We start from the raw sequence: 25,695 nt of genomic DNA, 5'->3' as shown, positions 1-25,695 counted from the left end.
TTTATTTGGGAGAGGAAACCAAACCTCAACTCACTCCAACCTTCTTTCAGGGAGTTGTAGAGAAGGAAATCTCCCCTCAGCCTTTTCTTCTCCAGGCTAAACTTCCCCAGTTCCCTCATCTGCTCCTCATCAGACTTGAGCTCTAGACCCCTGACCAACTGTGCTGCCCTTCTGTATATAGTTTTGTCAAATCAAAAGGATTAGCTCAAGTTTTATGACATGTTCAAAATACAATTATCCCTGGTTTGTTTGTTTGTTTGTTTTAGTTATTGGGACAGAAAATAAAGCTGTAAATATTTCAAGCAAAGCAAGGTTCCACTGGAACATCTGTCAGGTCAAATGCAATCTAATCCAGAGGATCAGACCAAAGCAGTCTAATCCTCTCTGGGATGACTATACCAGCAAATTATCCTCAAGAAGGGGTTTAGTTCTGTAATACATTTCACTCTGCTGTGACTGCAGGCCTGACCCTTTTAAGTCTATAGTAAATGAAGAATAGCTTACTGCAATAAAAGGAACTCACATGTATTGTAAAGGAAGAATATTCACACTAGCAAACACCGTGGAGTAGGATGATGTATTATAATTTCACACTCTTTTTTTTTTCTCTAGCTGACCTTTTTACAGACAGCAGAGGTATGAGCCTGAAGTGTACTCCGTAAAAATATCCACTAGACTGAGGCATCCATTCAGCTCTGTAAAGTTATCTGTGTGAAGTGTTCAGTGTTTCTGCAGCTTTTCTTCTTTTTCTCTTGCATAATGGAAGGAGAAGGTCCAGTCTAGGTTGTGCAAGTGGCTTCCTCTGCAGATGAAGCTCTCTCTTCTTGGACGTTCATAGCAGCATTTGTCCAGGCTTAAGGCTTTGAAGGATGGAGGAGATGGATTTAGAGACATAAAAGCAGCTGATAGATGTGATCACTCATTAGAAAACTTTCACCTAAATTTTGAGATATAGCTACAGTGAATTACAGCTGTAGGCTTTCAGATAATAAGCCTTTCAGGGGAAAAACATAGTGAAACTAAGTGACACTATTTTGAGTTTCATTATCAAGCTGAATAATAATTCAGAGTTTGTTTAAAACTTCCAGGATGGTTTGCAAATCTCGATGAAATGGAGACTAAGCTTGATGATATTTACCCATTTCAAATGAGTTTTTTTGGCTGCTTCTTTACTCCAGGAATATTCTTCTCCAAGTTTCGAGGTCATTTCTGTCTGCAATCCATTGCCCAGTACTGTCAAGGTCCAGGGACTGTAATTTTTTACTGTCAGTTTTTGGTCAATTATCCTTCATCAAAATCAATAGAACTATTGAAAACCTTCTCTTTCAAGGCATCACTCCTTGTGAAATCAATAGAAATAGCCTAGCAGGCAGAGAACCAGCAGGCTCTTCTCTCCTCTTTCTATTTTCCATTTAGCCTTGAAATTGGACTTTTCTCAGCTTCCAATGCCATTGCTGCAGCAACAGAAACTTGCCCTCCATCCTGACAGCATGGGGAATATCATGGCCACATGTAATGTCCTGAACACAGAGGGCTCTGGGCAACCTGATCTAGTTGAGGATGCACCTTCTTACTGCAGAGAGGGTTGGACTGGATGACCTTTGGAAGTCCCTTCCAACCCAAACCATTCTGTTATTCTGTGATATAATCATAGAATCATTCTGATTGGAAAAAAAACCTCTAAGACCATTGAGGACCATTGAGTCCAACCATTGAACTAACACCACCATGTCCATTAAATCACCTTCCATTAAGAGGGTTATTAAAGAGATTTTTGTGTGTACATGTGCAATGCAATAAGTTGAAGTTTTGGAAAGGACTACCACAGATGTTTGAGGAGATGATTCACTATCTTTGCCCACCAAATTCAGATTGAGAAGTCTTGACTGGTAGTTTTAGGAACTAGAGTGAACTGCTTGTTTCTGTGGTTATTGGTTGTTTAAGTGCAACACAGTGCAAAATTTTGTAAAAAATAACACTTCTGAACAAGCCCAGTACAGAGTCACAAAGATGCTGAAGGGTGTGGAATATCTTCCTTCTGAGGAAAGGCTGAGGTAGCTGGGGATCTTTAGCTTGGAGAGGAGGAGGCTGCTTATAAATGTAAAGGATATCAGGTGATCATAAGGAAAAGCCTTTTCACTGTGAGGGTGATAAAACACTGGAAGAGGCTGCTCAGAGAGGTTGTGGAGTCTCCTTCTCTGAAGAGTTTCAAAACCTGCCTGAATGTGTTCCTGTGTAGCCTACTCTAAGTGATCAGGTTCTGGCAGAGGGGTTGGACTGGATGATCTTTCAAGGTCCTTTCCAACCCCTAATGTTTTGTGATTCTATGATTCTTTAGACATTTTTGCTATGAATATATTTATGTGAGCAATAGACACTTTACAATTAATAGTGAATTGCTCATGATTAGTTCTAAAAGCCAGGACCTCAGCCATGAGTTTTACTAATGCCCTTTGCTGCCACGAAGAAACATGAAGCTTCTGAAGCTGCATGAAGTTTAGTAGTAGGATACAAATATCTTCTGTCAGCAAAATATTGAACAGCAGCAAAGGCTGTAGGTGATAAAGGACTTCTATAAAAACGTTGGTTTAGTGCTCTATGGTGATTTTTAAAAATTCATATGTTAAGACTTATTGTAGGGAAGAAGAGAGCAGAAAATAGAGAATTTTAACACAGTGCTGCATGGCACCATGGCATATACTGTGAACAGAATGGAGATATAAGCAATGCCTGAATAAACTAGACCTCTATCATTCAGAGAGAGTGTGTGAGTGGGGCAGAGGGGGTGTAAACTTGCAAATTACCCAGTCAAGGGGAATAAAACCTGGGAATTTAGAACCTTTGCCAATATGGAACAGGTGAAACTAGCAGAAAGCAGCTGCAAAGCAAAGGTAATGGTCCTTAGTTAAGAGACACTTTCTTTGGTTGTACAGAATAAAATCATACGCAGATTCAAAAAATTGACCTGATCTTACACAGCCATTCATATTTTCCTAAGGTTAAATACTTATAGTTCTTGCAGTTTGAAAGTCCTCTTTTCACTCTCCCTAGTGCACGGTCGAGCTCCATTGCTGTATTCCATCTCCTTACTTGTGTTTGATTTAGGTGATATGATGGCTTCCTTACTTGCCTCTGAAACTGTTAGCTAGGATTGTAATGAAAAATTCACTCTACCCCCAAAAGAACAGTAGCTGTAGGAACTTAGTAGTAGAAACCCCCAGATCATGATGGGATTTTATTACGTTGCACTTCATGGGGTTCCAGTGTCTCCGCTCCATCACAGTGCATTGGGATGTCCAGGTAATTGCATTCAAGCCAGATTCTCCTATAGAATCACAGAACCACAGACTCACAGAATGTTGCAGGGTGGAAAGGACCTTGAAAGGTCACATCTGTGCCAGATTAGGGTTGCCCAGAGTAAATCACAGAGGAACGTGCACAGGCAGATGAGAAGGAAACTCCCTGGGCAGCCTGTTCCAGGGCTCTGTCACCCTCACAGTGAAAAAGTGTTTCCTTATGTTCACATGGAACTTCCTCTACTCCAGCTTGCACCCATTGCCCTTTGTCCTGTCTTTGGACATCACTGGGCAGAGCCTGGCTCCATCCTCCTGACTACCCTACATATCTTTACAAACATAAATGAGGTCACCTCTTAGTCTCATCCTGTCCAAGCAGCAGAGCCCCAGCTCCCTCAGTCTGTCCTCAGAAGGCAGATGTTCTTTCATCATCTTTGTGGCTCTGCACTGGACTCTTTCAGGCAGTGCCTTGAGGCCCTTCTTGAATTGAGAGGCCCAGAACTGGACACAATATTCCAGATGTGGCCTCACCAGGGCAGAGTAGAGGGCGAAGAGAACCTCTCTCGACCTACTAACCACAGCCCTTTTGATTCACTCTAGGATGCCATTGGCCTTCTTGGCCACAAAGGCGTATTGCTGGCTTGTGGTCATCCTTCCACCCACCAGAACCTCCAGGACCTTTTTGCCTTTCACTGCTCTCCAACAAGTCATCCCCCAACTTATACTGGTCCAAGGGTTGTTCTTTCCTAGATGCAAGACTACACTTGTCCTTGTTGTATTTCATTCCATTTCTAACCACCCTTCTCTCCAGCCTGCCCAGATCTGGCAGAATGGCAGCACAACATTCAGGTGTCTCAGCCACTCCACCAAGTTTTGTGTCATCAATGACCTTTCTGACAGTGCCCTCTGTGCCCTCATCGAAGTTGTTGATTCAATATTGAATAGTACTGGTCCCAGTACTGACCCCTGAAGGTCTGCACTAGATACAGGGCTCCAACTAGACTCTGTCCCATAATAATCAGTATGTTGTTTCAAGAATGGTGCTTTATGTCAGGGATAACCCTAGTACATCTGTATAACTATTTTCAAGGTATTAAGCTACCTCAGGAAGTCTTGAAGAATTTTACTTGTGGGTGAATCACAAAGATATTAGATCTTTGTAGAGAAAAAATACTGTTCAATTCATTATTCTTGCTTTTGAATCCATCACATTTGCTCTCATCCTTTACAGATGTCATATATAATATTTCATAGTTCTGATCATTCTTCCAAATGCAGGATTTTATTTTTCATGTTTTCAAAAAGCGAAATCAAGTGGAGTATGTGAATAATTTTTGAAGGGATTCAAGAGAGGAACCCTCCATTGAAATCTCTGTATGCTGTCTCCTCTGCATCTTAGTCACTCTTGAAGCAGTTCAAAACCTGTACTTTCTTAGTACCTGATGCCAGGAACTGTATGTAGAGTTTCCACCTTGCATTAATTGATCTCAACATACTGCTCTTTCTTGAAGCAGAATGCTGACCGGCTTTGTTTTGAAATGAAAACTTGGATTTTATGAAGCATCATTTTAGAAATGTGTGAACTCCTCATGTGTCAGCCAGTCTCCAAATCACCACTCTGAAGTGTCTTCCAATTTCTTTAAGTGGTCAAAGCTAGGAAGAAGGAAGTACCTCAGTTTGGGTATGAATCAGCAATGTTTGATAGCTCATGCTCAATTGTATTTAAAATGCTATTTTAAGTAAGTACCTTGTGGATATAATTCTACTTTTATTACTGTTATTCCTCTCTTCCTTTTATTTTCAATAAGCATCATTGACACAATAATATTTGAATCTGATAAACACACATTTTCATCTCAAAAAATGCATTGGAAGTATATGAGTCCTCAGCTGTGAAAATTGCTAGAAAATAGGGATTTTTTCCCCCTAAATAAACTCAGTTTTGTGTGTTCTGATTACTATCATCTCTTACCTTAATCTGACCAAATATGATGAGTTTAGGATCAATCCCAAAGAGCTCACAGGCTTGTAGTGATAGGACAAGAGGCAGTGGCTTCAAACTAGAGAAGAGTAGGTTTAGATTTGATGTTAGTAACAGGTTCTGCACCATGAGGGTAGTTGGAACAGGTTGCCCAGAGAGATAGTTGATGCCCCATCCCTGGTGATATTCAAGGAGGCTCAACAGGGCAACCTCATTTAGTTGAGGATGTCCCTGCTGACTGCAGAGGGAGTTAGACTAAATGACCTTTAGAGGTTCCTTCCACCCCAGACCATTCTGTGAAATTCTGTGAAACAAATCAAAGGGGTGAATTTTCTTAACCAGTATTTGCTCCATTTGTGCTGTCATGGTGTGGTTCTATCCCAGACAGACATGCCAAAAGCAGAAGCCATTGCACTGAAGTTCTCTATGTTCAATGTTTAACTGGTATTAAACTAATTTGAGATGACAGACCATTTCCATGCTCTTTCAGAACAGGCAGTGTCACCACCAATGTATTTAGGAAATTAATAACCATTACTTGCATATAATTTTTTGATAAATACTAAGCAAGGTTGTTTGCTATGCTTTTGCTGCTGTATGGTAAACGGAGATGTGAATGTCCTTCTGATATTTCATGATGAATAACAAAGCTATGGAAGATGCTGACTCCATCTCAGTGCTGAAAATGTTCCTCTTGTTTTCCTGTGTACACACTCCTCAGGCTGTGCAACCATCCAGTGAGATCTGGACAGGCTGAATTCTGGTCAAAGGCTAGCCACATGAAGTTCAATAAGGAGAAGTGCAGGGTTCTGCATCTGGGGAGGAATAACAACAAGCACCAGTATAGGCTGGGGCTACCCTTCTGGAAAGCAGCTGTCTGGAGAAAGGCCTTGGAGTGATGGTGGGCAGCAAGTTCTGCATAGGCCAGCAATGTGCCCTTGTGGCCAGGAGATCAAATGGCATCCTGGGGTGTATAAGGAAAAGTGTAGCCAGAAGGGCTAGGGGGGCTCTTCTCTCCCGCTACTCTGCCCTGGTGAGACCACAGCTGCAATACTGTGTCAAATTTGGGACTTCCCAGATCAAGAGAGACAGTGATCTGCTGGAGAGAGCCCAGCGAACAGCCAGGAGGACGACTGGGCAACTTGAGCATCTCCTCTATGAAGAGAGACTGAGAGCCCTGGGACTGTTTAGTCTGGAGAAGAGAGGGGATCTGATCAAAGTCTATCAATATCTGAGGGGTGGGTGTCAAGTGAATGAGACAAATCTCTTTTTGGTGGTGCACAGTAATAAGACAAGGAGCAATGGATACAAACTGGAGCACAGAAGGTTTCACTTCGACAGAAGGAGAAACTTCTTCACTGTGAGGATGACAGAGCCCTGGAGCAGGCTGCCCAAAGAGGTTGTGGAGTCTTCTTCTCTGGACACTTTCATAGCCCACCTGAATGCATTCCTATGTGAACTACCCTGGGTGATCCTCCTTGGCAGGAAGGTTGGACTTTATGATCTCTGGAGGTCCCTTTCAACTTCTAGTGTTCTGTGATTCTGTCATTCAAGAAGATCCCAGCAGGGTTGCTTTACTTTTCTTTTTAGTAAGCATATTTCCTTGTAAAAGCCTGAGAACTAAATTATTGCAGTTTGAATCTTCATGCTTCTCCTGCTTGAGTGTATTATCTAGCAGATCTTTGGAGCAGTCTTGGATGGAAATTAACTTGAAAATAGCCTTCAGCATGATAAATATTTAGATAGAGCCTGGGGAAATTCTTCTAGCCTTTGACAGTGCCCCTTAGGGGAGCTGGCAACTGTATAGCAAATTGAAGTGTGCAAATCTTCAGGCTCACAGCAGATATGGTAAATATGTGCAGTGTAACACAGCAAATTGTGAAGGCTTTGAGTTATGGAGGTGTGTAAATGTTTACAAATATGATTAACTGCAGAGCACAAAATCCGTTCACAGCATCAAAGGCAAAACTAACACCACTTTTTCCTGTCCCCCCCCCTCCAGGATTATGCTGAAAAGAAAAGCACAATAGCGAAAGCTCTGGAAGATCTTAAAGCCAACTTCTACTGTGAGCTCTGTGATAAGCAGTACTACAAGCACCAGGAGTTTGACAATCATATCAACTCTTATGACCACGCTCACAAGCAGGTAAGAGGAAACTGCTTTTGACTTCTACTTAGCTTCAGCTATAGCATAATAAAATAAGATGTCACTTAAGTGGGCTTAGGAATCACAGTTCTGTTGTGCACAACTTTCAGGTTCTGGGAAGGAACATAGGCGGTTTTCTTTTAGAAGAAAATCTTGCCAGGAGGTTTTTGTAGCCAAAAATTGTGAGATGGAAAGAAAGGCAAATGTGAACAGCTGAATTGTGAAGAGGAACAGGGGATGACACAAAAATCTGATTAGAAGTGTAAATGTACTGTTTCCTGGTTATCAGTTTGATTTCACACTTCAATAAATACTGTGGCATATCTAAGGGATAACCTTCTGAGAAGCATTTGTGGCAACAGATGCAACAGGCTTTATCCGCCCTTTGGTAAGCAATCTTTCAGTGCAGACACAGTTCTGAAATGGGCTGGAATCTGAGTTAAATGCAATGTATGTAAAAACCCTGTGCTAACCGTAGAATCATCAAATAATTTTGGCTGCATCAGGCCTTTAAGATGATTGAGTCCAAGCATTCTCTAATTCTATCACTTCTGGTGCTGAACCATGTCCCTCAGTTCCACAGCTCTGTGTTTTTCGAACACATGTAGGGGTGGGGATTCAGCCACCTCTCTGGGGATCCTGTTCCAGTTCTTCAAAACCCTTTCAAGTGAAGAAATTTTTTTTCTAATATCCAATTGAAACCTCCTCTGGCACAGCTTGACCTGCTGTTCTCCAACAGAGAAGGGCTGGTAGGAGATGTGATAGTGGGAGGCTGCCTGGGCTGTAGTGATCACGAGTTAGTGGAGTTTTCCATACACAGGGAGGTAGGGAGGCACTACAACAAAACCTACACCTTGGACTTCCAGAGGGCAAACTTCAATTTGCTTAAGAAACTTATTTCCAAAGTCCCCTGGGCAGCAGTCCTTGAGAACAAAGAGGTCCAGGATGGTTGGACCTACTTTAAACAGGAGCTCTTGAAAGCACAGGAACTGGCAGTTCCCATGTGCCAAAAGATGAGCTGTTGGGGAAGGCAACCAGCCTGGATGAGTAAACAGCTCCTGAAGGAAGTGGGGGAGAAAAAGAGGGTGTATCACCTTTGGAAGGAGGGGAAGGCTTCTCCTGACATGTTTAAGGAGGTAGCCAGACTATGCAGGAGAAAAATTAGAGTGGCTAAGGCCCAGCTAGAACTTAGGCTGGCCACTTCCATGAAAGATAATAAAAAGCACTTTTATAAATTTATCAATGCTAAAAGGAAAGGCAAGAAGAGCCTCCACTGCTTACTGGACCAGGAGGGGAACACTGTAACTGATGATGAAGAAAAGGCTGAGGTCCTGAATGCCTTCTTCACCTCAGTTTTCAACAGTAAGGAGGGAGGAGGAGGCAAGTGGCCTCTTGAACTGGGGGATGGGGTCGGGGAGCGGTGTGTTCCCCTGGAAATTCATGAAGAATTAGTTCAGGACCTGCTGAGCCATCTGGACACCCACAAGTCCATGGGACCAGATGGCATCCATCCCAGGGTGCTGAGAGAGCTGGCAGATGAGCTGGCCAAGACACTCTCCATCATTTTCCAGCAGTCCTGGCTCACCGGAGAGGTCCCAGGAGACTGGAAAATGGCCAACGTGGTCCCCATCCACAAGAAGGGTCGGACGGAGGAACCTGGGAACTACAGACCCGTCAGCCTGACCTCAGTGCCAGGGAAACTGATGGAGCAGGTTATCTTGGGGGTGATAAGAGCGCACCTGAGGGATGGCAAAGAGCTCAGGTCCAGCCAGCATGGGTTTAGGAAGGGCAGATCCTGCCTCTCCAACTTGATCTCCTTCTATGATCAGGTGACCCGCTTGGTGGATGTGGGGAGGCCTGTGGATGTGGTCTATCTGGACTTCAGCAAGGCCTTTGACACTGTCCCCCACAGCAAACTGCTGGCTAAGCTGTCAGCCCACAGCTTGGATGGCAACACTCTGTGCTGGGTTAGGAACTGACTGGAGGGCCGGACCCAGAGAGTGGTGGTGAATGGTGCCACATCCAGCTGGCGGCCAGTCACTAGTGGTGTCCCTCAGGGATCAGTGCTGGGCCCCATCCTCTTTAACATCTTCATAGATGATCTGGATGAGGGCATGGAGTCAGTCATCAGCAAGTTTGCAGATGACACTAAGCTGGGGGCAGATGTGGCTGGGTTGGAGGGCAGAAGGGCTCTGCAGTGGGACCTTGACCGCCCGCACAGAGGGGAAGAGTCCAATGGGATGGGGTTCAATAGCTCCAAGTGCAGGGTGCTGCACTTTGGCCACAACAACCCCATGCAGAGATACAGGCTGGGGTCGGAGTGGCTGGAGAGCAGCCAGACAGAGAGGGATCTGGATGTGCTGATTGATACCCACCTGAACATGAGCCAGCAGTGTGCCCAGGTGGCCAAGAGAGCCAGTGGCATCCTGGCCTGCATCAGGAATGGTGTGGTCAGCAGGAGCAGGGAGGTCATTCTGCCCCTGTACTCTGCACTGCTTAGACCACACCTTGAGTACTGTGTTCAGTTCTGGGCCCCCCAGTTTAGGAGGGACACTGAGATGCTTGAGCATGTCCAGAGAAGGGCGACGAGGCTGGTGAGAGGCCTCGAGCACAGCCCTACGAGGAGAGGCTGAGGGAGCTGGGATTGTTTAGCCTGGAGAAGAGGAGGCTCAGGGGTGACCTTATTGCTGTCTACAACTACCTGAGGGGTGGTTGTGGCCAGGAGGAGGTTGCTCTCTTCTCTCAGGTGGCCAGTGCCAGAACAAGAGGACACAGCCTCAGGCTGCGCCAGGGGAAATTTAGGTTTGAGGTGAGGAGAAAGTTCTTCACTGAGAGAGTCATTGGACACTGGAATGGGCTGCCTGGCGAAGTGGTGGAGTCACCGTCCCTGGGGCTGTTCAAGGCAAGACTGGACGTGGCACTTTGTGCCATGGTCTAGCCTTGTGCTCTGTGGTAAAGGGTTGGACTTGATGATCTGTGAGGTCTCTTCCAACCTTGGTGATACTGTGATACTGTGATACTGTGAACTTGAGGTCACTTCCTTTCACTTGTGAAAACTTTTCAGGCTCAGCTCATAATAAGATATGTGTCAGCTTTTAAACATTGATAATTATAGTTTTACCACTACATTTTATAACTGCACCTCCATTTATGTGTCTTCCTTTGGTAATGTAAGAACAGTGCTTCCACTTAAAAAGGGAGATGTGTCACAGTTCTCCAAGGGGGGGTCAGGACTATGTAATTCATAGATGCATGGAGTGATTTGGGTTGAGAGGACTAAGTAGTTCATAAATTCATTCAATGATTTGAGGTGGAGGGGACCTTATAGATCATCTGGTTCCAATCCCCCTGCAATGGGCAGAGACACCTCCCACTAGACCAGGTTGCTCAAGGCCTCATCCAACCTGACCTTGAACATCTGCATGGAGGGGTCATCCACTACCTCCCTGGGCAACTTGTTCCAGCGTCTCATCACCCTCACTCTAATGAATTTATTCCTAATACCCAGTCTAAATCTCTCCTCCTGCATCTTCAATCCATTCCTCCTTCTCCTATCACTCCAAGCCCTTGTAAAAAGTCTCTTTCCAACTTTCTTGTAGCCCACTTCAGGTATTGGAAGGCTGTTATAAGGCCTCCCTGGAACCTTCTCTTCTTCAGGCAGGACAAACCCAACTCTCTCAGCTTGTAAGGACAGTTCTCGAGCCCTCTGATCATCTTTGTGGGACTCCTCTGGACCCAGTCTGCCAATTTGATGTCCTATTCCTACTGGGGGCACCACAACTGGGTGCAATGCTCCAGGTGGGGATATTTAGAAAGTAATACTTTGAAAATATAACGCATCTTGATTCACCAAAGTTAATGTAAAGATATATAATAACTGTACAGGAAATTTCTACTTAGTCTACTGTCGTGGAAGGGTTTCTCTTATTCCTCCTCTGTTAGGGGGAGGTGAGAAATTAATTTGAGGCTGTATTAATTTTTTATAAAATTATTTATTAAAGTTAATATTTACAAATTTGTGCCACCCCCAACCACTATGTAATCAAGTTCGTTATGTGCAAAGTTATGAAAACAGCTTGGGATATATTTACAGGGATTGGATTATTAAATGGAAATATCAAATTATCAACAACTATAGACAGAGAGAAAGATTCCCTTAGGCTTAATGCCTCTTAACAACTATACTGTTTGCCCAGTAGGGGCTGAAACTGTGTCTGCTCTTATGACAGAGGCAACTTATATTACAAAGGACTTAAAGCTTGCTTAAATGTGTTGCTCTGAGTATTAATCATTAATCACCCTCCCAGGATTGTGTCACAGTGTGTGCCCAGTATTCGGGTCTTGGTGAAGCTGGAATCTGTCCCGGCTTGCAGAGAAATGATAAGATGTTCCCAGTCTCTGGGGTAAACAGGATTTTCTGACCTCTCCTGGAGTGAAGTGGTCTCTGCCTTGGTGCTGCTTCTTCTTCTGGATGCCGTGTCCAGGGATAATCAGCTGGCAGGATTTCCAGGTGCAGGAGAAAGATTTGTCCGTGTAGCTTCTGACGCTGTCAGTCTCACAGCTAGCAGGCTGTGTTTGTAGGTTAGCAGACAGTCTGAAAGATCTGCTGGGCCTAGAATTTTTCAGGCTTACAGGACAGCTGGCAAGCAGTGTGCCGGGCTGCAGGGAGACTTGAGCTCCATAGATAAATGCAGGATAGCAAGCCAGTATGTACGGCTGCTCTAGGCTTAAGCAGGGGGCTCTTGGCTCCCCATATATGTATGAAATGCAGGCGTGCATGCGCTCTGCTTTTCAAAGGGTTCGCAGACAGCTTAACTGCACCTTGAGATCAATGCAAGAGGTTTGAGCCTCAGTAATGTTTGCAAGAGTGTAAGTAAGGGCCTGACTCTGTGTCTAGGCCATGCAAGCAGGTCTGTGCTGCTATGTGGATCAGAGAGCTGAGCTTGATCCTCTGAATGCTCTGAACTTTCTGAACTTTCTGAATGCTCTGAATGCCCTGAACATATGGTGCTCCTTTGCACCCCTCTTTATAAACTCTGAGCCGAGATTTGTGGCTCATTTGGCCATCTAAAGTGACCAATCAAGTTGGCAGTAAGCCAAACCTTACCTTAATAGGCAGTAGCTGTTTGCCTGGACCCTCCCGATAGGGGATTACCTGGGCGGACCCCAGGGGTACACAGACTGGGTGTGTGTGTGTGTTACACAACCTATTTACTGCCATGGGTCCTGGCAGAAAAGACATGTCCAGGCATGTAGAGGCATAAAGAGGCCTCAGTTTTGGGGCTGCTGCCCCTCCACCACATCTACTTAGCAGGTAATTGTTCTGTATCTTTTTCTGTATCTATTTTTTTTCCTGGTGCAATCATATGCCTGTGCATCTAGCTTGATTGCTTTTCATCCTAACTCAATCTCTCCTTGTCCTGTAATTCTGTTCAGGGTGAACACAGACAAGTTGCCACACATGTTTTATATCTGTATAACGTAAGCCAATGATTTGCTTTTCCTTCCTTCAGCACTTCTCTCTGAAACACTTCTCTCTCTCACTGTTATTTTTACTTAGCCCATAATTTACACTGACAGCATGAGTGTTAGATGTAGTGTTGGGAACTGGAAAGATGTGGACCTCAGCAGCAACAGCAATCTGTGAGAAGCTCGAGGGAGAGACATGTTAGATAAAGAATTAGGAGGCATCATTGTTGCATCTCACTGATATTTATTATGAGCTGCAAATATTTTCAGTTAAAATACATCTGGAACTGATTCTTCAGCTATCACATTCCTGTGGCATCTTATCAGTGAAAGGCAGGACAAAAGTAATGATGGGCAGAGTAACTCTGAACTCATTTAGGTAGTTTATTTATTAATTTTGAAGTACTCTTCTGCATCTTTAAGTAAGAATCTGAAGGCCCTACTGGTCATCTCTCTGTTCAGAGGTGATGAAAATTTGATTTTGAAACTGAGGTCAGGTGTAAGACTGAACCAGGACTTGTTTCCAGTGGTTCACGTATGGAGTGGGTCCAAAGAAAGGCCACAAAAATTATCAGGAGGTTGGAGCTGCTCTGCTGTGAGGACAGGCTGAGGGAGCTGGGAGTGTTCAGCCTGGAAAAGAGAAGTCTCCAGAGAGACCTAATAACAACCTTCCAGTAGCTGAAGGGAGGCTACAAGTAGAATGAGGAGAAACAAAGGCCTGCAATGATAGGACAAGAGCCAATAGCTTCAAACTGGAGAAAAGCAGATTCAATTGGATGTTAGGAACAAGTTCTGCACCATGAGGGTAGTGGAACACTGGAAGAGGGAACTGATTGAAGCCCATCCCTGGAGAGGCTTGACAAGGCTCTGGGCAGCCTGATCTAATTGAGCATGTCCCTGCTTACTGCAGAGCGGGTTGAACCAAAGGTCATCCTTCCAACCTAGGTCCCTTCCAACCTAGACCATGTTATGATTCCATAATCTTTGCCACCCAAGACTGGTTTATGCATATACCTAGACACAGAGTATTGTCTGAGGAGAAGATACTGACTTCAGCATAATCAATTTGCCCTGGATGAATTTTATTATGTAATTTCTATTTACTTATACCTAAAACTCTGCATGTCAAGAAATTACTATAAATTAAAGAACTAAAAAAAAAAAATCTACAAAACACATGAAGCAAAATCAGTTAGTCAAAATTCATTATTCAAGCCTTTGGACGTCCCTTCCAACCCAGACCATTCTGTGATTCTATGATTCTATGATTCTATTCCTTTCTAGTGGCTTCAGGCAGGAGAAGTGCACCTGTGCCTGATGGAGCACAGCAGATCCATCTTTTGTGTAGAGGATCTGTGTGCCTGTGTTTGCATGTGGCTTCACGGATGTGATTGGCCGAACGTAGCAAGCCATGCTTTTCCTCTGCAAGACCTCTACAGCTTCCTGGTATAGGAAATCAGGCAAAAAATTCTACTTTTCCAGTAGGAAAATTTGTATGCATGCTTGTTTGGATGAAGTTACTTGTATAATATTCCTGATTCCTGAGATGAAAATATGAATTTAATTTAACCCTTTTGGAGTGTTTTAGTGGTGCTTTCTAGTGGTGTTATAAAGAAATCACATTCCTCTCCCCAAATTCTGGATGAAAAGAAGGGGCAGACAGCATATGCTTCATATTGCTCAGTTTCACAGAATCACAGAATCTTAGAGGTTGGAAGGGACCTCCAGAGATCACCCAGTCCAACCCTGCTGCCAAAAGCAGGATCACCTAGGGTAGTCTGCACGGGAATGAATCCAGGAGACTGCACAACCTCTCTGGGCAGCCTGTTCCTGGGCTCCATCATCTCACTGTGAAGAAGTTTCTCCTCATGTCGAGGTGAAACCTTTTCTGTTTCAGTTTGTAGCTGTTGCTCTTTGTCTTATTTTTGCTGATCAGTGAAAAGAGATTGGCCCCACCCACTTGACACCCACACTTCAGACATTTGTATACATTGATAAGATTTCCTTTCAGTCTTCTCCAGAATAAACAGCCCCAGGTTTCATACCCTATGCTTTTTCTGAGTAACCCAATTTTATGAAGTATTTTGGAGCCACTTGCAGGTGCTAGTATTGAATGTTCCAATTCTGTCTTGAAACTTCCTACCTGAATGGCAGAAGCTTTCCAGTGGTTCAGTAGCGGTGAGAGGAACAGATAATCTGTCTTTAACGTTCGATTTATATTCCTCTCTCTCTCCCTTTCTACTAGTAATGGACATGTAAGGGGAAGAATTCATTAAAAGAAGTTTCCCATGATCCAGAATTAGTTGTAAGGATATGCAGCCTGTTCAATTTTTGTGATCTCAGCACCTGAAGGTGCTGTATGATGAAAGGGATGAAAGCTCTGCCTAAACCTGACTTCATCACAGCTATTGTGAAAAGCCATGTTTAATTCTAATTGTGCACTCCGTTATCACAGTATCACAGTATCATCAGGGTTGGAAGAGACCTCACAGATCATCAAGTCCAACCCTTTACCACAGAGCTCAAGGCTAGACCATGGCACCAAGTGCCACGTCCAACCTTGCCTTGAAGTGCCCCAGGGACGGTGACTCCACCACATCCCTGGGCAGCCCATTCCAGTGTCCAATGACCCTCTCAGTGAAGAACTTTCTCCTCACCTCAAGCCTAAATCTCCCCTGGCGCAGCCTGAGGCTGTGTCCTCTTGTTCTGGCACTGGCCACCTGAGAGAAGAGAGCAAACCCGTCCTGGCCACAACCACCCCTCAGGTAGTTGTAGACAGCAATAAGGTCACCCCTGAGCCTCCTCTTCTCCAGGCTAAACAATCCCAGCTCCCTCAGCCTCTCCTCATAGGGCACAGCATCTGAGCAATGAGATGTTTTTTCAGGGGAAAAAATCCTAAGAGGTCTTGTACCTCTATTTTATAGTGAAATACCTTTTTTTTTTTTTTTTTTTTTTTTTTTTTTTTAAATAAATTTGAAGCTTGCTAGCACAGAAAATTAGATGCTTTCCTAATTATGATTCTCCTCTATCTGATGGGACAACCTGTCCTGCCAAGGGTTAATTGTGTTTGGATTTACTGTGTCTTACAGCTTCTGACACTTGCTTTCAGATAGTATGAGATCTTTCTGTCCACTTCAGAAAGAATAGGAATAAGGAAAAATGTCATTTCATTTCCTAGAGCTTGAAGGAGATCAGACCAAAGTCTGAAGCTCTTCACTGCCTCTGTTAATGTTTTCTTGTTCTTAGCTTTAGCGGTAATATGGTTTGGAAAGCAATATCTATAGCCTTTCTGAAATACTCCTGAAAAAGCAACTTGCAAGCAGTCAGCAGTAATGAGAAAAATGAACTCTTTTCTTTGCTTTGAAAGCCTAGACAAAATAAGAAAAAGGGGAAAAGCCCAAAACACCATGCAGATATCTTTAAAAACAACAGTTGCCTGGGCTAAACAGAGAGAACAATGTAACTAAGGTGGAACAACTACCATTTAGTACAGTAATGAGGGAATTGCTATTTGATAGTGATAGTTTCAAACCATGGAATGAGGCTTTTGAGACCCATGACAGGACTTTAAAAACATCTGTATGATTTTATGTAGCATTTATTGAGTATTTGGAAGCACATGAGGAGGTCTCTGAAGTGCTGTATTCATGCAGAGTGCAAAAAGAAAAAAAAAAAAAGCCTCGTAGCAGTTCAGAGTCAGTGAGTTGTTTTGTCTTGTCAGTGGAGAATGCTGGATCACACAGCTAAGTTCCCTTCATCACTCATTCCTTAAGAGAATGTTGTCAGTAGAAGCACTGAAGTGGTTTTATTCCTGCATTTGAAAGCCTTTCTCTCTGTCCCAGAACTTCTGATTAATCAGCTAATATTGTGGCCGTGTGCCTGTGTTTTTGTGCTGTTTCTTCTCCCAGGAGTGCTCTTCCAACTAGCAAACAACAAAAAGTAAAAAAAAAATTAAAAAAAAAAAGGAAAAAAAAAACAGTGATGAAAAATAAAATGAATACCCTTAATGTATTTGCAGCTAAATAAGCAAGTACAATCAATTAAGTAAATTATAAGTAGGAGCTTTTCCCCACAGAATCATAGAATCACAGAATTATTAAGACTGGAACAGACCCCTGAGATCATCAAGTCCAGCCTATGACCTGGTACCACCACATTAGCCAGACCATGGCACAAAGTGCCACATTCAATCTTTCCTTAAAGACCTCCAGAATCAGAGGTCATTTCTCAAACCCTGTCTCCCTGGGTGAAAATTATCTCCCTGCTCTAAAAATTTATTTAAAACTGTATGGAAGTGCTAAAACACCAATTACACAAGAACACTAAATTGGTAGGTGTCACCTTTCCCTGTTACAGACATGGATTTCACCCTAGATTCATCTTCTCTACATATTTTTCTCCTTGCAGGCTTGTTAGGAGATCAATGCCAAGCACGAGAGAGAATATCAATCTATAACCAATCAGAAGTCCAAACTTTGAAGGTCTTGATGTGTTTCGGTAACTATTTTGTGGCAGGTGGATGGAGAAAAAAGAAATTCGGAAGTGGAAGAGTGGAGATAGGAATAGCAACAGTAACATACCTGTAATTTTTCTAAAGGTATATACTTCCTATGTGCTGTGAGGTGCAAAAGGTATAAAGGAATAGAAGTATAGCACATTTGGGGATGTCAGTATTCCCAGCAAAGATAATTGGCAATTATCAGTTGTTTGAGTCTGCAACTTAAAACAAAGCAACAAATCCTTATAGTCATCATTAAAAGAGAATTTAATATTGCAGAGTTATTCCTTCTTAAAACACATCTAATCTCTTTTGCTTGGTTGGGGCTTGCAGAAGGTACACTGCAGTGCATCTGCTTGGTCTGAGTAGGGTGGCCTTGGGCTATGCACTGGAGCTGCTCACAGCCCATCTGCAGAGCCTGGTGCAGCCAAAGATTTATCTGTTTGAAGAGAAATTCAGTAGGAAGAGGAGAACTACAAAAAGAAATTAACTGTTTACTAGCAGCTGAGAGTCTTTCATCTTATATTTTTCAAGCCTGCTTTTTGCAGATTGTGTTCCCCTGGAGCTACTGGAGGCAGACAAAGACAGAAGGTAACTTGTTGTATGCCATCTTGGAAATACAGAGATAATGATTCTCAAAATCAACTGTCATCTTCTAAAGCAGTCTGACAATAAAGAGTTTTATTATAGGCTAAAAGGATAAAACCTTAAAATCTTAAAAATTGTGCAGAAGATTTGCTTCTTAAGCAAACTAAATGTGGTATAGAGTGGGACAGAGTTTTAGGGATGTTCACCAATAAAGAGATTCCAAAAAATACAAATATTAAAACTTCTGTTTCTCAGGTTTTAGACATAGCCCTTCCCATGGGTGAGCTGGAGTGGGCTGTTCAACAGAGTAATGGTGAGGGGCATCACAAGAGCAATGCAGAGCAAGTGAGCGCTTGTTTCATGATGTGTGTCTGACTTTACTAGGCTCTGCATGGAGGCAGAGACTGAACTTGACTGCTGCCAGCAAGTTCCTGTTCTACTTCATTGGTTGTCAGCCTCAGCATGTAGTTCAATGCAACCTGATGTGGCCTTGTGTTTCACTGGACCTTGCTGTGTGCTGAACCCAGACAAGAGGGATGTTTAAGATCCCAGGACAGACAAGAAAGCGTGGTGACAATTTATGGCTGTGAAAATCCCTGAGAGTGACAAAATAAATCACTTCTTGAAGCAGCACCAAGGCTGGTCTTGGATCGGAAAAATGGCTGTATGGATGTCTCAGTGTCAAGCCTATAGTGTCTTGCATGACTTGAGAAGGTGGCTGTGCTTCTGCACAAACAGGTGCAATGGCAGCAGCATCATGCCCTCAGGGAAAGAGTCACCCCTGTGCATGAAGTTGGGTGTTTCTGCGTCTTCTTATGGGTAGGCAGTCCTAACTTTCCCCATGTTAAACAGTCATAGATGAGGATTTAAACATTTGGAATAGGCTTTGTGCAGCTTTTTCTTACTGTTACTATTGCTTTCTGAACCAGAATGTAAGTTGGCATCTCTTCCTATATTTCTTTGTTTGCCTTGGGATAAGAATCATCTTCGTTAGCCTTTTTAAGTATGAAGGGAACGTAAACAAATGTTCATCTGTTTTCACCTACATATGTATATTTGTAACACACACACAACCACAAAATGACCTCCTCTTCTTCCAAACACATGCTGCTCAGTTTTTTTTTTTCCCCCACGAATTTTCCATTACTTAGAGTCATAGAATCATTAAGATTGGAAAAGATCTTTAAGATGATCAAGTCTGACTGTCAATTCAACACCACCGTACCCACTAAACTATGTTCCAAAGCATTAAGTCTACGTGTTTTTTGAACACCTCCAGAGATGATGGCTTCACCACCTTTTTGGGCAGCTTGTTTTAATGCCTGACCAATCTTTCAGCGAAGAATTTTTTTCCTAATATCCAGTCTAAACTTCCCCTGGCACAATTTTAGGCCATTTTCTCTCCTTCTATTCCTTGTTACTAGGGAGAATAGACTTACTCCCACTTCACTACAACCTTCTTTCAGCAAGTTGTATTGACCAGAAGATCTCCCCTCAGCCTTCTTTTCTCCAGAGTAAACAATCCCAGTTCTCTAAGGTGCTCCTCACAAGATTTGTTCTCCAAACCTTCCACCGGCTTCTTTATCCTACTCTGGACTTGCTCCAGCACCTCAGTGTTCTTCCTGTAGCGAGGGGCCCAAAACTGAACTCAGTATTAGAGGTACAATCTCACCAGTGCCAGGTATGGGGATAAGAACACTTCCCTGATCCTGCTGGTTACACTAATATAGGTCAGGTTGCTGTTGGACTTTTGTTGGTCTTCTGTGTTTGGATTTTGGGTGGGCTTTTGTAGTAAAAATCTTACTTTTATATCTTAAGCACTCACACTGATGGCCATGCTAATAAGGGCTAGCACCAGGCCTGTTAATTAAAGTCCAGTGCTGCTGGTGGGATTGGAGCAGAGTAATGCAATAGACTTTGTGCTTCATTTCTTAGCTCTTTTCTAACAAAAAACAAACTAGTACTCTGAGGAGAACGGCACAATTGCAACGTGACAGGACCACATTGGGATATGAAGGAGGAGGACAACAGGATGAGGATCTCCACTCCTTTGCAGCAGAATCACAGGGTCACAGAATGTTAGGGGTTGGAAGGAATCTGCAGAGATCATGATGCCCAACCTCCCTGCCAAAACAGGATCATCTAAGGCAGGTCATACAGGAACACATTCAGCTTGTTTTGAAAGTCTCCACAGGCGGAGACTCCACAACCTTTCTGGGTAGCCTGTTCCAGTGCTTTGATACCCTCACAGTGAGGAAGTTTCTCCTGGTGTTGTGGTAGATCTCCCTGTGTTCTAGCTTATATCTGTTACTCCTTGTCCTATTACCAGGTGTCACTGAAAAGTGCCTGTCGTCTTGCCCTTGACACCCACCCTTCAGATATTTATAGACATCCATTTCCTTTTAAACACTTTGAGGGATGCTGACTCCATCACCTCCCCAGGCAGCCCATTCCAATGCCAAGCACTCTTGCTGTGAAGAACTTCTTCCTAATGTCCAGACTAAACGTGCCCTGATGCAGCTTGAGGCTGTGTCCTCTTGCTCTGCCTGGCAGAAGAGACCAATCCCACCTGGCTACAACCTCCTTTCAGGTAGTTGTAGAGAGCAACGACATCTCCCCTGAGCCTCCTCTTCTCTAGGCTGAACATCTTCAGCTCCCTCAGCCTCTCCTCACAGGGCTGTGCTCCAGCTCCCTCACCAGCCTTGGTGCCCTTCTCAGAATATGTTCAAGCACCTCAACATCTTTCTTAAATTGAGAGGCCCAGAACTGGACACAGTACTCAAGATGTGGCCTAACCAGTGCTGAGTACAGAAGCAGAAGGACTTACCCGATCCTGCTGGCCACACCATTCCTGATACAGGCCAGGATGCCGTTGGCTATAGCTCAGGAACTCCTGAGGATTTTATCCACTGAATATATCTGTAGAAGTGGAACTTTTCTCAGATGTAAGCCACAAAATATGCACCAGATTTGGCAGTTTCCAAAACACGCTATTTCCTAAACCTAGGTTGGGGCACTCCTCGATATCAGTACAGGCTGGGGGATGATGAAACTGAGAACAGCCCTGCAGGGAGGAACTTGAGGGTACTGGTGGACGAGTATCACAGAATCACAGAATTTTAAGGGGTTAGGAAGGACCTATTTGCTGCTGGAAAAAAAAATTCAAGGCATTTTTTTTTCTCCTTAAGAACTCTGCTAGAATTATATTTTATGCCCTACAGCTTGTGCATGCTGGTCTACATGGGAGAGTTCATTCTTCATTTGGAAGAACTGCGCAACCTTTCCAGTGCAAGCCACAGTAAATCTTAGGGTAATGATTGCAGTTTTTGCTGATCCATGCACAATCAATCCTGCCTTCATTTCATTTTTTTTTTTCCCCAGTGGTGGCTCTGAACTGTTGATGAAACACAGTTTTGCTGTGAATCAGCACTGCCTTGTGGTGATTCTCCCTTTTTACTCTGCTCTTCTGAAATCCCACCTGGAGTACTATGTACAGTTCTGGAGCTCCCAACAGAAGAACTGTTGGAGTGGGTCTGAAGGATCTTTGGGGTGCCTTCTAACCTAAACCATTCTATGATTCTATAAGAGATTTGACTGGGCAAACTGTCTGGAAGTGATTGTGGGTGTCCCTCAAGTGATGATTCCTGCTCAGCCTGCGTGCTGGCTGCAGTAGTGCATTGGGACATCCACAAATCCAGAAGTTAGCTGCTGGTACATCTACAAAAAGGTTACGTGCCTTGAGTATATGAGACTACTGCTGTGCTTTCCCTAGGCAGACTAATCCTACTCTAGAAACAATCATTGCTGTTGTTCTGCATGCTTCAATTGCAGATCAGTAGTAGCTTATACGGAAATGTCATTGAATTCCTAAACTGCTCCAGGAGCATTCAGCAAAGTCTAATATGTATGCTTTAGGTTTTCTTCTTTTTTTCCACATTCAGAGAATGAGGTCTGGGAGCAATTTAGCTGCAAAGCTGCTTCTGTGTTTGTGGCTGGCTTTTTGGGGTTGAGCTGCAGTGATTGGCTTTTGGGTTGGTTGGTAGTTAGTGCTACGACTAACTGCTGCCGGATAAAGGTCTGAGGGACTCATCATTTAAACTTTCCTCTCCCTCACATTGTAATGAATGAAATAAAGAAGAGTTAACTAAGGGCCTGTGAGCATTTGAAAGCACACATTAGATGAGCAAGAGTGCAGTCCAGTTTCACCTCTGTTGGCAGATAGGCAACAGCCCTCATTTAAGATTTGAAAAGCTAGTGGAAAGGAAAGCTAGAAATGTGTCCCTGCCTTCAGACCTGTTTATATTTTGGATCCACGTGAGCCTTTTCCTTCAGCTCAAGGAGACTATATTCTGTTATTCCAGTAATACCTCCTAGTTTCTCACTGTGCTCTCACCTGGTGCATGTTCATGACAAGCATCTTTGTGACAAACCTGAATTATTTTCTAAAATGCCTTTCGATTTCTTCCAAAGTCTCCATGTTTGGCACAAGAATAGCTTTTCAGTGTGAAGCAGGTGGATGTGTTGGTGTCTTTTGGTTGAGTAATTTATTTTTTCAAGACATTCAGTCTGCAAAACACAAAAGAAATACAAGCAGTCACAGAATCACAGAATGGTAGAGCTTGGAAGGGATCTCCACAGATCATCCAGGCTACATGCCAAAATCAGGATTGTCTAGGGCAGGCCACATGAGAACACAACTGGGCACATCCAGCTTGGCTCTGAAAGTCTCCAGAGAAGGAGACTCCATGACTTCTCTTGGAAGCCTGCTCCAGGGCTTTGTCACTCTCACTGTAAAGAAGCTTCTCCTCATGTAGAGGTGATACCTTCTATGTTCCAGTTTGTATCCATTGCTCTTTGTCTTATTACTGTGCATCACCAAAGAGATTGGCCCCATCTACTTGACACCCACCCCTCAGATATTGATAGACATTGATCAGATCCCCTCTCAGTCTTCTCCAAACTAAACAGCCCCAGGTTTCTCAGTCTTTCTCCATAGGAGAGATTCTCAAGTCCCCCAGTCATCCTTGTGGCTCTCCATTGGACTCTCTCCAACAGATCCTTGTCTCTCTTGAATTGGGCCCAAAACTGAACACAGTATTGCAGGTGTGGTCTCACCAGGGCAGAGCAGAGAGGGAGAAGAACCTTCCTAGACCTGCTGGACACACTTTTTTTCTTGATGCACCTTTCACAGGCTGCTCATCATATGATGGAGATTCACCACTACCAAAGGGCTTCTCTACCTTCTTCTGTGAGTATTGCACAGATATCCTTTGCAAATCCTTCAAGCTGCCATCTGAATTGAAGATATTTGTTCTGGAATTTGCCACTAAGTAGGCAGCAAAGAAGGGTTCTGAGAATAACAGAGCTCAGGTGGTGTGCATATCTTTGTCTCTGCAGAGGGAGAGTGATTCTGCAGTTGAAAAAATCCCAGTCCTGTATGTTCTGGTTTTAAGTGGAAGAAAAGCAGCAGCACATTCCCTAGCTCAGTTAACTCCTGGAGCAAGCCCCACACAGTCAAGCTTGTGGCTCTGAATGCTGTACAAGGTTGAATTCAGTGGGGAGTGGGTGCAAGGGAAAGGAAGGCAGATGGTGAAGTGAGGAAGGAGTGATGTCCGGCACTTACTGAGGGAAGGGCTCCCCTGCCTATCAGAGGCAGCTGCAGGCATGTGGCAGGCTGCTTGGCGTTCTGCAGCACCAGACACCCTGCCTGGTGCCCCTTGGGCAGGATGTAAAGAAGTGCTATGACATAGCCTCCTGAGCCATCTTCCACACATGTTCACATTGGACAGTAATACACAAATACATCTCATAGTGCTTGTGATTAAAATCTGAAGTAGTAGTTGCTTCTGGGTGCACAGATGAAAGGAAACTGCCTGCTATACTAGCAAAGGAAAAAAAATTTGTTATCCATTTGTAACAGCTGTCATTGACAATAAAATTGCTTGAAATATAAAATAATGGTAGTGTGTTGCCTACCATGATGACAATGGTAAGCGATTTTGACCTTTAGTGCACTTTAATGGGTGCTCTGCAAAGGAACTGACACTTCCATTTATTAACTTATAATTGTCCAAAAGAAATCCTGGCTTTTTTTCCCCTCCCATTAGATTGAAGCCTAGTATATGTTAATGGTGCTGGCTCTTTTCCTGGCCTGACACCTCGACAGCTCTTGTCAGCTTTTAAAAGTTATTCCCTCATGAAAAGTATACCTCTACTGGTTATTATCCCATAATGGCCTTGCCACTCATCTCTTCCGTGTTCTTTAATTCTGACATCAAAGTTTACACTTAGCATTGCCCCCTGACAAGAGAGCATTCTGCAGTGACTAATGATAGGTCAGCACTTGCTTCTTTCAAAGAGAATGCAAAAGAATTAATCCCAGCATTTCAGTTTTCAAGTGCCTGCCTGGGGCTCTTGCTTTACTGAGGCTCAGGTATTTACTCCTCATTAAAGAAATGAGGTTGTACAGTAAACTGATTTATTAGCTCTACCACCCAGTGCTCTCATCTCATTGAATCTCACACTGTGCAGGACTAGAGCATCTCAAGGCTTCTAAAAAGAGATGGCTAATTAACACTGATGTGGTACAGGATGTGATGATACTTCAACAGGCGGCACTTCTCCCTTTAAGGAGGTATTGGAGTAATATAATTACATTGCTGGAGTTCCTGCCTTCAAGATAGAAAACCAAGACCTTGACCGCCATGATAATTGAAGACTACTTTCTTAGGAGTGAGAGTGGTAACTCCAGTCATGCTCTGGCCAAAATCCAAGCAGGTAATTAGATTCTGTTACATTAATCCCCCCTGCAGCTTCAGCTGATAACACTAGCTTCTGCTCTTCCCATCCTCGCTGTCCACGGTAATTGGTGTGCACCAGCAGACAGCTGCCACCCTCTAAGTCAAGAGTTGGTGCATTTTGTGATGAATGACATGATGCAGGTGTACTCTTCAACCCCAGCACCTGGAAAAGAATAAAAAGCAATTGGTAGACTGCAGAGTTAATTGCTCTCAGGGTATGGGTAAGAAAAAATGTTTCTCTGTGTTTGTGTGCTGAGGTCACCAGAAATCACTGGGTTCTGCATTTGCATTATGTGCCAGGGGCTGAAAAGTGCCATCACCCTGACACTAAGCATGCCACATGGAAGTAAACACAAGTTTACGGTGATGTTTTTACTTCCATTTGCTGAAGAAGCCATAGAAGAATAACATTTGGGAGAGCTGGTTATGTTTTGGTTGTTTTTTTCTGGTGACTACACTGAGGTACTCCAGAATCTTAAGATTTCTTTCTCTGAGCTGGAAGATGGTGAAGTTACAATCATGTGGGAAACGTACAGCAACTGGGAAAGGCTGATAAAGTGTTCCTTTTCAGGAGGCTGACTGTGAAGTACAATAGCCTCTGTTAAAGATGGTGAAATTAATGGTTTCACTACATCCAAGATCTTCCAGACTGAAAGGCAAAACTATCAAAACCATTAGTAATTAGGGTTTCATTTTCATATTCCAGTTGGGCAGAGCCTGGAAAAGCAAGCTGCCAACTGTCTCCTCAAAAAACAAGGACTAGAAAGACCAGTTCTTAGAAATATGTTTATCAACCCAGGTTCTTTGTGCTGGTTTGAGGCTAATTGGAATATTTTAATGAGAGAAATTAGACCATTGGTTGTGAAAAGAAGGTAATGATGAAGTCTATACATTCGTTGCTTTGCTGAGAGGGCTAA

General features: G+C 43.5%; 1 protein-coding gene across 2 annotated transcripts in view; it reads left to right on the top strand.

The window, feature by feature from the left end:
* The window catches only part of ZNF804A (zinc finger protein 804A), a 319,478-nt gene that overhangs the window by 244,124 nt on the left and 49,659 nt on the right, over window positions 1–25,695 (top strand). The window contains exons 1-2 of one of the 2 annotated variants that reach the window (XM_064158215.1): window positions 16,172–17,489; window positions 17,925–17,981. In XM_064158215.1, coding sequence (XP_064014285.1) covers window positions 17,412–17,489; window positions 17,925–17,981 — 135 coding nt within the window. In that variant the 5' untranslated portion in view covers window positions 16,172–17,411. Of the gene's footprint in view, window positions 1–7,279; window positions 7,424–16,171; window positions 17,490–17,924; window positions 17,982–25,695 lie in introns of those variants that run through there. The other variant, XM_064158213.1, reaches the window with a different exon arrangement.

This window comes from Pogoniulus pusillus, chromosome 2, assembly GCF_015220805.1.
Source record: "Pogoniulus pusillus isolate bPogPus1 chromosome 2, bPogPus1.pri, whole genome shotgun sequence".
Classification (NCBI taxonomy): domain Eukaryota; kingdom Metazoa; phylum Chordata; class Aves; order Piciformes; family Lybiidae; genus Pogoniulus; species Pogoniulus pusillus.
Note: the sequence above shows the minus strand (reverse complement) of the source record. Positions and strands in the feature narration are given on the sequence as shown.